The 13,972-nt window shown below is 30.0% G+C and overlaps 1 protein-coding gene across 1 annotated transcript; it reads left to right on the plus strand.

The window, feature by feature from the left end:
• Positions 1–1,702: 1,702 nt before the first annotated feature.
• LOC145937239 (uncharacterized) lies at positions 1,703–4,549 on the plus strand. Its single transcript, XM_083040176.1, has 4 exons — positions 1,703–1,958; positions 3,000–3,271; positions 3,836–3,966; positions 4,180–4,549. Exons 1-4 carry the CDS (start codon positions 1,703–1,705, stop codon positions 4,379–4,381), a joined length of 861 nt encoding a protein of 286 aa, XP_082896302.1. The 3' UTR covers positions 4,382–4,549.
• The last annotated feature ends 9,423 nt before the right edge of the window (positions 4,550–13,972 follow it).

Genomic DNA, 13,972 nt, shown 5'->3' on the forward strand with positions numbered 1-13,972 from the left:
GTTTGCGCCATATGGGATCCGCTGCTACAAAGTATCGATTTTTAATATTCAAAATTTATTGCTTGTATATTTCGATAGTACATTGTATTATATATATAAAAGTTATATGCAAACTATGAAATATATTATTCGAGTTTTAAGTAGTAAACATATTATTTGTAATATTATTTATAACATTTTTAATTTTTATAACATATTTTTATTTTAAACTTTAATTAGCATATTAACGATTTAATTATCTGATTTCTGTCAAAAAATGTTAATCAAATTTAAACAAATTTTATATAAAAATATCATTTTTTTTTATATAAAATCCAGAAATGGCGCGCGCGTAGCGCGCGCTTATGTTGTTCTAGTAATATAAATACTATATATATAATATTTATTGAACGGGAAGCAAAATGAGATAAAATATATCATAAGAAGGACATGGATATTTAAAGTTGCGTTGTCTGACGAGTGATGACACAAGCAGAAATTATAGACAGAACCAAGGACATCATCCCCTTTAGAAGGCCTGCAGACAGACAAACCCTCCCAGGTTCCCTTCACCCCACCTTCTGCTGTCCCATCGCCATAGCAACCCCTTGCATTCTAGCAGATAGCCGAACCTACCCTTCGTCGCCTCTCTCGTGTCGGTTCTCTCGTTATACTGAAATATCTGTATGCAACATAGTTACACACCCACACACACATATCTTTCTCTCTCTCTCTCTCATTTTCTTTTTCTTATAACATTTTATATCATTTTAATTCAGATCGTAGCGACAACTTCAAGAATTCAGTAGTAAATTGACGCTAAAGTTCTATCATCCATTTCACAACGAGGTCAAAATACTTTTTTCTCGTCATTTCTGGATTTCTCGTAATTGCTCGCAAAACGTTGCCGATCAGAGAGTATTCAAGTTTCTCGAAATTATTCAAATAGAAATTGTGTAGAGTGTAGAGGATAAAGATTGTATTGTGTGCTTAGTGAAAGCATCGCGAAAGGATTTAATAATCATATTACTTTTCCAAGGCAAATAAATATTGGGGATGCAGCAAAATCACTACGTGGATTTAATCAAATGAACTAATAAATAAACATTGAGCTGTCAGAAATGTATTCTATCTATTTATACTCTTCTCTGCCAGAAATAACCCACAACTATTATACTCTCCAGAAAATCACCATTCGTCCCTGCAAACGGTTAAGATCTTAAAAATACCCACATAATTGTAAACTATTCCTTGAACGAGAAAGAAAGGCAATTTCTGGAAAGTACATCCTTCTGGAATCACAATGGAACGAAGTGTATTAACTCATTGTTGACGGTTGCGGCTCCGTAAACTCATCAGACAGTTCAACGGGCCGAATGATCATCATCATGGGGCCCCGGTCGTTTCTCCCGAAATGGCTCGTGCCATTTTCTTCGTTGTCTCGACTGTATCGAATTTGATGCGGTCATGCAAAGGGAGATTCGCTCGCGAATTCAAGCGGTATTTTAGATAGTAAGTAGTTTAGATCCGCGACATCTAGTCTTCATTTATGACCGTTGTTCACCCCATACAGTTGAGCTAAGTGTCCCAATCCGTGATTGTCCCAACATTCCAACTCGTCCAACTCTCAGGATAAAAAAGAGTCGATTGTGACGATCCGGCGAGTTCTTTCGCGGGTTCTTTTGTCTTCTCTCCGGTGCGTATCGATATTTCCGCGAAGAGGATGACGATACTTCCGGTATTATTCGGCACCCTCGTGGGTTCGTTCGTGGCCAGCCAGGATAACCCGAAAACCGTGATGTTCCCGCCTAACGGAAATGGCACGTCTTTAGAGATGGGAAGTAAAATGGAGCCGGCGGCCTTTCAACCGGATATGACGCGGGCAGTACCTACGACCCTCGTTCTGCCGTCCCAGCAGCCGCAGCCGCAGCCGCAGCCGCAGCCGCAGCCGATGCTGCCCTCGGATTACTTTTTCCCCAGTAAAGATTTTTCTATTTTAGTTTACGCTAAGACGGTGTCGTTTGATCACTTATCCTTTGTGCGAGGCTATAATCAAGCTCAACGTGTCGCGCTTCGGTCGTCGCGTTAGCGCTACAAAGCAGAGACGTCATTTTGGAATTGAAGTGTGTTGTTCTCTCTCTCTCTTTCGTACTGGTTATAGATGCGAGGAAAATAACATACGTTTCGAGCGCAACATTTGTCTGCAATATCTTAAAAAACTGGAGATTATTCTTTAGAGAAGAAACATATTTGTCATCTGATTCGTAACTATAGGATTTTTATGGTTAAATATGAGGAGAAATTATGAATTAAATCAGTGAGGATCTACTAAATAAATTTTAATTATGTTTATTTAAATTAAAAAATTTTTTAGTCATTGAATACCTATACAAATCTGATGTCAAAATTTAAAATAATTTTTTGTAAAAATCCGGACATTTTTAAATTTTGATATCTGCTATATTAATTCTATCATTTTGAATGATTTGAAATAATTTTCTTTTTTTTGTGTTTTTTTCTTTGTCCTTCATTAAACTATTTTATTGAATTAACCTATATAGGGTGATTCACGAAGTTTTATTGATACTTCCGAAGGACATTTTGAATTAAAAAATTTATATTAACATGAGTCCTAAATTGAAAATTTATGGAACTATGGCACTCTGAATTTCAAAGTAAAATCAAGCACTTTTATAAATATAAAATAAAATTATTACTAAATATTAGTACAAAATATTCGAATAAGTAGTGTATTATTGTTATATGAAAAGAGTTAAAAAAAAATTAATTAAAACAAATATTGTAATTTGTATACCTCTGTTTTTCGATATTTTTCTAGGAATTTTATTTAAATGTGTTTATTTGTTTATTACATTCTCGTGAATCACTTTGTATGTAATAGTACAGTTATGTTTTTTTTTATACAAGTATGAGTGTATATATATATATATTTTTTTAAATTGGATTTTCGCATTCTCGTGATTTATCTGTAGCATACGTTGTTAAAAAAAATGTTTCAGTGCCCCAACGAACATTTCTGCATCACAGAAGCGAAAACATGCCGTATGGATACGAGTATCCTAACATTGGATATCCAATGACGCACTCGGTAGATCAATCCGTTGTTCCTTCATCGAAACAGCTTGTAATAGTCAGTTTCATTGGTCTTCTATTGCTTTTGGCGATCATACAAAATACGCTTAGTTCCACCAAGCGTAAAGATGCGATAATGGACCTGTTATCATCCAGGCAAAAACGGGATGTCTATGCTGCGCGTGACTTTCGTTCAGTGGTAATGTTAATTTAAGTTTTATAAGATTTGATTAAAAATTTAATATGAACTTTTAATTAATATTGTATATTTAAAAAAAAATAATAATAATTTTCGTATAAAAAGTTGATGAGTTAAATTTATCTATTTTCTGCAAGAAGATATTCTTAAAATAATTGTATATATAATATTAAATATTTAATATTATAAAATTTATTTAATATTACATATATACATATATAAATTTATTTAATAAAAATTTTTATAAAAATATATTAAATATTTTTAGAGAAGAAATTATTTAAAAAGAAAAAAAAGAATTTTTAAATTTAGAAATAAAAACTCGAAGGATTATAAACAGGTAATAAACAATCAAATTCTTTTGAAGTTTGTCAAGAAAATTAGTCTGAATCTAATTTGATCGCAAGAATGGCTAGATAAAATTGATTAAAGATGTCGAAGTTGATTCACTGTGATGAAACATTTGCCTGCTGGCTGGGCAAAAAATTGCTAGGATAAATTATGAATTCCAGAAAATTTGCGTGTACCGTCGACGGTAGATTAAGACTTTCCGCGAACTTTCAGACCCCGGAGGAGGAAGAGATTCTTAATAACGATGCTAGAGTACGATGCATACAAAGGACCATCTGTCTTGAGAACCGCAAACTCTTCAGGGATTTGGGCGCGCCTGGCAAAATTTTGGCGAAGCACTTGACGTAAGTTTGTGCTGTTATTATGTTTTTTTAACCCTTGTATTGCGAGATTGCTGCTAGAAGAGTTTAAGAAGAAAAAGAAAGTTTAAGAAGAAAAAAATAACATAAATAATTAATAAAAAAAATTTATTTCAATAATTACATCTGAAATATACGTAACAATATCTGCGTGTCTTTACTGGATTCGTGAAGAATTCACGCCATGATTTTTCGTAGGAGAGATATAGAAAAATCATTCAAGTCACCTACAGGGTGGGATCGTCTTGTGAGGGATGCAGGTGCAGCAGGAATTCGGGGAGACGATTGTGATGTACTTTACAGAGATTGCGATGTTCCAGTGACAAGAAAAATGCATAAGATATCAGACAATGTTTCAACCGACATTAAAGATCGTGATAAATTTAATTTATCTCGTTAATTGTTAAAAAGAGCTATAAAGTAGCAATTATTTATATTATTTCCGCCTTTCATATAATAAATTTCACAATGTTTGTAAATTAAATTATATATTTCTTGAATTAAATCATATATTGTTTTATATCGAGAAATTGGGAAGATTAATAATATTCAAAAATTAATATTTGCACTTCTCTCCTGCAAGCAAGAATGTAATATTGACAGTAACTAATTAATAAGACATAGCAATATGCTCCTTGTAATATATTATTATTATTATATTATAGTATATTAAAAAATATTAATATAGTAATAATATATATATATTATATATATTTTATTGATATATATAATAATATTAAATATATTTTATTTATATATTATATTATATATATAATAATATTATATATATTTTATGTATATATTATATATAATATTATAATTAATATTATATTATTATAATTATAATATTATTATTATAATTATAATAATAATTAATATTATATTATTATATTAATATACATATTGATATATGTGTTATATTAAACAGTTGTATTATATATAGATACCTGGGTGAATAAAAAAACCGGTGATATTAATGACTTTTTAATTTTTTTAATTACAATATGCTGCGTTGCATTGTTCTTTATCTGCTACAAACATCGACATCTAGCTTGAACTATTTTAGATAGCAATTCGCTATGGGACACATTTCACTTATGCACAAACACACATACATACACTCTTTCTCTCTCTTTCTCTCTTTCTTTCTTTCTCATTTTATTGGAATTATAAGAAAATATCAAATATCGCGAACAAAATGGAGACATCGATCGCGTCTTCGGCATTTTGTGTGTTGGCCTGGTTTCCTTCCCCCACAAGTATCCGCCCCTTCTTGTCAGCTAATTATACAATAACACTTCCGATATTATCATTAACATTAAGGCATTATATACTTATAAGTTTTGTATCTCAGTTTATGTGTCAGTTATATAATACGCTAATGTGTGTGTCGTAAACACACTAAAATGCGTAAAACTTACATTTAATAGACGTGAGATCGCTCGTTATATAATAGTCCAGAGGGTTGTATTCCAAAATTCCACTTCAAAGTAGAAGATCCGCGATTTTTTCTAAATGCGAATATAATATATCGCATTTGTTAGAAAAAAAAAGAAAAAAAAAATTACGGTAAAGTGCAGAAACAATCCTCGCTTTTAATGAATTGGAAAAGAATATTATTCTTCTAAACTCCCTTAATCTTTTCCTCTCATTGCGCTTTTCTACTTTATTATTATGTCTCATTACGAATTTATTCGAATCGGCTTTTTACTTTATTTTTTTACACTATTTCTGCAACATTATCCGATTGTGAGTGGAATCTTGGAATGCAACCCAGAACAGACTTATTTACTATAACACTTTATTTAACGCATGCGTTATAATCGTTCAAGGAAAAACGAGACATGACATAAAAAGATATATATTTTACTGATCGCGTTAGAAAAGTGATAAAATGAAAAAAAAAAAAATTTTTTTTACAAAATTTCGCATTCCTATTTAACGCATGCGTTATAACGTACGCGTTGGAAAACTCATAACGCGTGCTCGCGCAATAAAGAAAAACTTTCCATGAAAGACACTATGTATGATACAAAATACAGACAAGGAATAGAAGAGTCAATTCGAGCCAACTCGCGAATGTGATAGAGAGACGATGTGCGCATTCGTGATCGTTTAACAATTATTTATAAAAGAAATCTCATACATACATATACGCGTTTTTTTCCGATTCTCTTGAAATATTTATTACCAGTCTCGATGGTACGATAAAAAAATTAAAGTAGAATTTTTCAAGACAAGGAGAAAAAATAAAATAGCGCGATTTTACAACAGCTGCAGATTGTAAAGCTGGGAAAATTAGATGTGCATCGATCGAAGAGATCCTATCTTGTAAAAAATCTCAAGGTTTCTTCAGATCACGTAGATACCTTGATGATTTCGATTTTTTTATTGCTCTCACACATGTTAGTCAGCTGAAGATAGACCGAAACATTTCTCTCTCTCTCTCTCTCTCTCTCTCTCTCTCTCTCTCTCTCTCTCTCTCTCTCTCTCTCTCTCTCTCTATTTCTTTCTCTCTTCATACATTACTCTCACGAGAAAAATATCGAAAAGTTTTCTCAATTGCTCCGCACGTGACGTTATCTTGTGTTCGATTTTAAAAATTAAAAAATCGCCTTCAGTTTTTTTTTATTTCGTACAGTCTTGCTGAGTTTTCCGTATTCGCGTTTTAATTTTACAAGTCCCATTTAATATAAAATTGGATTACTATCTAAAACAGGCTTTATAATTTTTCATTTTACATGTTTTACGTATTCTATCTCAATTTCTTGATTTCTTTTTTCTTTTTCAATTTTTATTCCTATTTTTCATTTAAAAATTTTTTTTATTCGCAAAGAATAGGCCCACTGCTTAAAAAAAAAAGAAAAATAAATACAAGGGCAATAGAACGTGAGATACATTTATACAGTTGACCCGAAATGATCTTGATAATCGAAGACGAATTCTATCGCTCTCCGCTCTTTCGTCACAAGAAGAAAAATTTGGAGAAAAAAAAATAAACTAATAAAATCTTAGTTGAACTGACAATGAGATATAAATCTAAACTGCTCAACAACATGTTTGCCTTCGTTTCTTCAGCATGACGACTGATTATTCTAAAGTACAATGAAATTAGGTCGTGAGGCAAATGACCCAATATTTAATTCGCGATGTTAATTGGTACATTATGTACCAAGTACGATTGAGATATTTAAAACACAAATTGAAAAGAGAACCATTGAATTATGTCATGTTTAGCCGAGACTTGGCTCTACATGAGAATTTATATTTGCCCAGAAATAAATTTTGATTTCTTACGCTAAATAATTAATTTTTCTCTCTGTGTGTAAGAACGCACAAAATTTTATTAATTAAATGAAAACGGATAGATCGACGATTTTCAGCTAATTTTTATCAAAACCGGCTTTTCTTCTCTTGTTTCACAAAATATTTTCGGAGATATTATCTTTTAAACATTGACCTTTTAACAGAATTTAAAAAAATTTTTAAACATTAAATTTAATTGTCTACTTTATGTCTATTATGAAAACTTAATTATAAGATCTAATTATAAGGCTTAATTATAAGACTTAATTTTAAGGCTTAATTGTAAATTAATTATAACTTAGTTATTAAGACTCATGGTTAGTTATTAAGGCTTAATTGTAAATTATTATAACTTAGTTATTAAGACTCATGGTTAGTTATTAAGGCTTAATTGTAAATTAATTATAACTTAGTTATTAAGACTCATTGTTAGTTATTAAGGCTTATTGTTAGTTATTAGGGCTTAGTTATTAAGTTCATCAATTCTCACATATATAATGTTTATTCTTGTGAGAGAATAAAAAATATAGAAAAAGAAATATTTATATTTTCGATAGTTAACTTTGACTTTTTAACTTCCCACTTTTACATTTGCTCTTTTTTGTTAATAACTCGTTAATAATTCGAAAAAAAATTGAGTCGCAACGACGTTTTTTTCGTTTCCTTTGATTGATTTCAGATATTTAAAATATCTTGAAGAAATATTCTCACATCGTTGTCAAAGTTAAATTTTTCTTAATTTATTAACAGTTGCAAGAATCTCTCTTAATAAATTTAATATTAATCTCTATTATTTAACAAAAATCTGTCTTAATAAATTTAATATTAATAAACAGTAATAATAACTAGTAATAATAATCAGTAATTCTATCTCTGCTACTATTAAATTTTTTAAAAAGTATTTAAAATTTAATAGAAGCAGAGATAGAAATAAAATAATAACGTAATAATAATAATAACTAATAACGTAAAAATATGAATACCTATGACTATGACAGATGCAACGTTCCATTACAAGGATATGCCCCTTTTATCATCAAGAATTTGCTCATTAAATTCGAAAGTTACAAAATGGACCTGATAATATCCAAGAAATAATAATAATAATAATAATAATAACTATTATTATTGTAAATGTAGTAACAAAAATAATATGTAGGCGAGAAATATTGAAGGTGGCTCAGTAATGAAAATGACTGCCTATTGAATGAAAGAGGTCTTAGGTTCAATAATAATCAAATTTACCCGCGACTGGATATTAGACCGAAAATAAATAACTGGAAAAATTTTTACATCTGAATATTAAAAATTATATTCAGTCAGCCCTATTCCATATTTTTCCTCTCCAAACTATCATCAGTGATGACGAATATTTCATTACTGACTGTATATGAAAAATTAATCACTGATGTATTGGAATTTTTTAAAATTAGAAAATGGAAAGAATCCACATCTCCTGAGAGTATATATAGGCTGGATCTTATCTATCTTGCGCGCTTATAAGATGATAGTAACACGCGTGGAATCTGGAATCTAGGTCGAAGTCGCTTAAGATAAAAAGCGAGCTTAACAAGTGCACGAGCAACTCCGATGCTATATCTGGCCTATCACGTACGTAGTCTTATCAAGGACCCCTATATATATATATATATAATTAAAAAATATATATACATAAAATCATAATAGACGCGACATTCCATTTTGACGGAACTACCATGAAATCTTTAATCTCAGCCTTTGAGCCTTCGACGAAAATCGATCGTATTGATAAATCATCATGAGAACACAATACTTTTCGAAGAAGACACTGTGTGGATGCTCTTCTTTCAAGAAATAAAATTAAAGATATAAACAGAATCCCAAAAAACTATTATGTTATACTAAAATTAGACAAATTATTTACACTTAAGTAAAATATTAATTACAACTATCATTATCTTTTTTATCAACATTACTTTTATCATCGTTGCATTTATTTTAAAACACTAAAATTATTCATTAAATCACCCATTAAATAATAATACGAAAACACTTAATTATTAAAGTATTAAATAAAAATGATTTATACAGATTACAGCATTAATTTTATAATAATGACACAAGACATTCATGACATCAATCAGCGAAATATCAAGATAAACACACTCGAGAAGTGAATCTCTTAAATAATACTTTATACGAGATATTTCATGTTAGAATATATCGAAAGATAAAACACAAAATCATATATCTCATAAAATTTTTTTGATATTTTTATACAACTTTACTTAATATTTTTCTTATAGAATGACTAGAAGAATTATATCATTTTTCAGTAAGAATCACATATAAGTTTCATCTTTTTGAAAGAACGCCGAATTTTCAAAAATCATATGTATGATCTTGATTAAAAAAATTTTGCTCGTAATAATATATATGCGTTCCTTTGAATCAAACAATTTCTTCTTTATTCAATTGTCAGTGTTATCGAAAGCAATGATGATAATCTTCGTTTCTATCGATATACATGAAAATGCGTAATAAGATTATTTGGTTTAAAAAGAAGCAAACATATACTTATTATCGCGAAAATTTTTTGCTGGGGCGCTTTGGTGATTATGCGTAGAATTTATCGCATAAATAGTATAGTTTCTCTCATTTTATGACATAATTCATCAAATTTTAGTTCTCTTTATTGAAATATCTTGATAGGAAATAAATAGAAAAATGAGACTGAAAATATATTTTATCATATATAACATGTTTTAATGTATAATAAATGATAAAATTATATCATATATGAAGTTGCATCTTATATGATAAAATATTTTTATTTCGATCGTTTTTTTCTATTTGTTTTCCATAACCGAATTTCAAATCGACCTTAATATTTTTGATAAGATTAATATTATTAAAAAAAAAATGTGCATGGATTCTAAATAAATAAAGAGATAACTTTAAAATTATTGTTCCAATCTTTGCAAAAAAAAAAAAAAAAAAAAACCATTAAGTTTTCTTCTTTATAAAAAAACGCGAATTTATATAAGTAATTAATTGTAAGTTAAGATTGTGCATTTTGTAAATAGCTTAATATAAACAATTTACAAAACATATAATCTATTTACAAAATTATAAATTATAATTATTCTTGTATTTTTATAAAGTTTTGATTCTTACAGAAGTATCAATATTTTATTTAAAAAGTAGCAAGAAAGCAGTTTTTTCTATCACTTACGGATTCTTTTCGGATTCTTTCGACTTTATCAAAAAAATCATGCGAGAAATCAATGTTTAAAAACAACATATCTCCGGAAATATTGAATATATTCTAATTTTAATCTCATTCAAAGATATATGTTCACTGTTAGAATATATTTCATTATAATCTTAGAATCTTTTTTTTAGATTGTATATAACGTATGTTGTGAGATATTTAAGATCTCTTTCGTTCTGAAAAATGATCATTTATAGTGTGTGAAACAATTCATAATTATTCGTCAAGATCTTTTAATAGACTTTTATCTGTGTCACTTTTTGAATGGAAAAAAGAAAAAACAACTAAATTTTGTGCGTTGAATAATTAATCCCTTGTGAATATTTAATAAAGATGAAGTTTTTTTTAGCATTTGTGCGTTAAGTGTATATTATATTATATATATATAGTTATATAAGAAAATAATTTCTACGAAAATTTTTTCTGTTTATATTTATTCCCGCAGCTAATATTAAATATTGTTACATATTATAAAACAATAATGTATTCTACAGCAAATGTCGATCAATAAGAATGGAAATTTATTTCTGGGCTATCTAATATATATATATATAAATATAAATATATATATATATATATATTTATATGTATTTATATATAAGATAACATTTGAATTTAAAGCAATAATAATTTGTAAACGAAAGAGCGGAAGGAAAAAAATTAATCGTGGATACCAAGTATCCAGAGAAACACATATTCGTGTAATTCATACACGCAATATACAGACATATATCATGTATCACTCATACAACATTCATTTACAATCTCTCCCTCCCACCCTCTCTTTCTCTCTCTCTCTCTCTCTCTCTCACACACACTCTTTCTCTCCTGCATACTCTCTTTTCTTTTAGATTACTAGCGCGCTCAATTAAACTAATTTGTTTATCCTGCCAGATTAACTAATAACTTGCTAATTATCGTCGCATTATACATCGCATCATTAATAAATTAGACACATTTGTCGAGGCAACATAGTTTGCAAGGGCAGGGTGTGGGCAGGCATTTTTCGTCCGGAAATTCTCATCCTCGCGAAAAAGTTCTCAGCCACGCAATTTTCTTTTTTTGTTGGAACACTTTCCGCGGCGCATGCGAACGAATCGGATGCTTTTCGCGAATCCATTAATTAAAACCTCGTCTGTATTATACTTTTATCGTCGTGCGCGATCGATCGATGTAGATACATAGATAAAAATTAGGAGTGGATAGCTCAATATCTCACTATCCCCTTTTAGCTCTTGTTTTCAGCTTCACGATGAGAAGCGCTTACTTAGATAGTAAAGATATAAAATAGAATATATAGAATCTGTAGAAAATTTTCTTATATAAAGAAAATTCATAAAACCGTAAAATTAAAATTGATATTTTTGTCGGTTTGTGTGTGTTATAATCATATTTTTCTAATTCTTCTATATACATTATTCACTTATATTTAAAGATAAAGTGATTTAATTTGTCCTACTTTTATTTCGCCGCATTTTCCCGAGATGTGATATAATAGAATTATATTTTCAATCACATCAAGTCATAAAAACACCGTTACTTTAGAAATAAATGAAACAATAAAGAAATAATTTAAAAATATAAAATACTTTTTGTATCCTACTATATATAGTAAAGAACATAAAACATTCCAATTAAATTTAAACTTCCGAACATAGAGTTTTAATTGATGGATAACAATTATTAAAGAAACAATGCGCTAAACACACAAACAAAAGCAATATTTTTTATTTTAAAATAATCAGTAAATCATATTTTAAAATATACTTGTCATATTTTAAAATATAACATTTTAAAATAAAATTTAAATATAAATGCACACATATGCAATACATTGTGTACGTATAAAATTATAATTTTATTCTCGTCAAAAATTAAATTTTAATTTAATTTTATTAATTGAAAATTATTAATCTCGTTAAATCTAAGTGGATGCAGTAAATTCTCGTAGATAAATCAAAACGTTACGTGGCGGCAAAATATAACTTTGTTTTGACTTGTTTGTGCTCGCGATAAAAGTAATCACATTTCGACGAAATAAAATTAAAAAATATCATAATTCATATTCTCGCGACGCGCTTCGAGAAACGAGCCACAAGATAATAATAAGAAGACAATTTTCTTTTTCTTCTTCGATGGTGTTCGCGAATTGTTATAATAGAGATCGATCGCACACAGACATCCCTATATATTTCTTCCTATCGTAGAAAAAAAAAAACTGAAAACACAAATTATCATAATATCCGTAAATACTTGACTAACACGATAACGACGACCAAGTAATTAATTAAACTATTGGGGGATCGTTACAGTAATAATATTAATATTGATCGTATTAATAATAATAATAATTTTGTACAATATAAAAAACTTTCTCATCCTATTTGTCCTCTTTCACACGCTTGGCTCGTGACACGCGTTCCTATATAGGCAATAATTTCATTAAAAAAAAAAAAAAAAAAAAACTCGGTTTCAAACGAGTAGCAGTAATATTCTTGCGGAGAAAAAATCTTGCTTTCCTAAGAGTGCATCGTAGTCTTTCTCAAAATTTTTTTTCTCGCACTCGTATACGACCCAGGTAGCAAGCGTACGTCATTTTGACGTCGTATGGTGTCATTTTGACGTTTAATGACGTCAGTTTGCTACTTGGGGAACGACAGGTATGAATGAGACACTTGAACGAATGATACTTTTGCTTAGAATCGAGTTTGTTCTTCCTATGCAAGGACGAGGTCAGAGAGAATCCGTCTTCAGGACGACTCCTCTCTCTCTCTCTCTCTCTTTCTTTCTCTCCATCTTATATATCCTCAAAATTACATGGCTAAAAATTTACACGACTCCTCGAGTAAGATCGAGTTTGTCTTCGCACGCGTCCGTTTTTTTTTTCCCAGGTAGCAAGCGTACGTCATTTTGACGTCGAATGACGCTATTAGACGCCAAAGTGATGATATCATTTGCTACTTAGGTTGTCATTCGATCCGTTCGCGTCGCAGATTTGCGCCTTACACTTCCTTCGTACACCTCCGAGAGACAATGAAGAAGGGGGAGGTTTGCGAAGGCAAACTACACGCCGTTTTGACAGACCACACTTCCGGATGTAGTGCGCGTATTATTATGGACCGTTGAAGAGCTGTGCGATCGAAGCTCCCGAGTGCGAGACCTCGCCTATTGTCGGATAGTAGGACTTCACTCGCTTCAAAGAAGGAAAGAGAACCGGCGAGTGACGTCACATCCGCTTGACGAGGCTTTTTAGATAGACAGAGACTGACGGATAATTTGGAAGACGCGATCCGTGAATCTCGATGGACAAGCTCAAGCCAGAGAGAGAAATGAACAATGACGCGAGAATCAAAGGATATAATGATGATGAAAAATTCGCGAACCGCAGAATGTAGGCTCGAAAAGGAAAATGTATATATACATTCATATATA

The sequence above is a fragment of the Prenolepis imparis genome, unplaced genomic scaffold (assembly GCF_030444845.1).
Source record: "Prenolepis imparis isolate NDT839.2.m4 unplaced genomic scaffold, iyPreImpa1.0 SCAF_6, whole genome shotgun sequence".
NCBI classification, from domain to species: domain Eukaryota; kingdom Metazoa; phylum Arthropoda; class Insecta; order Hymenoptera; family Formicidae; genus Prenolepis; species Prenolepis imparis.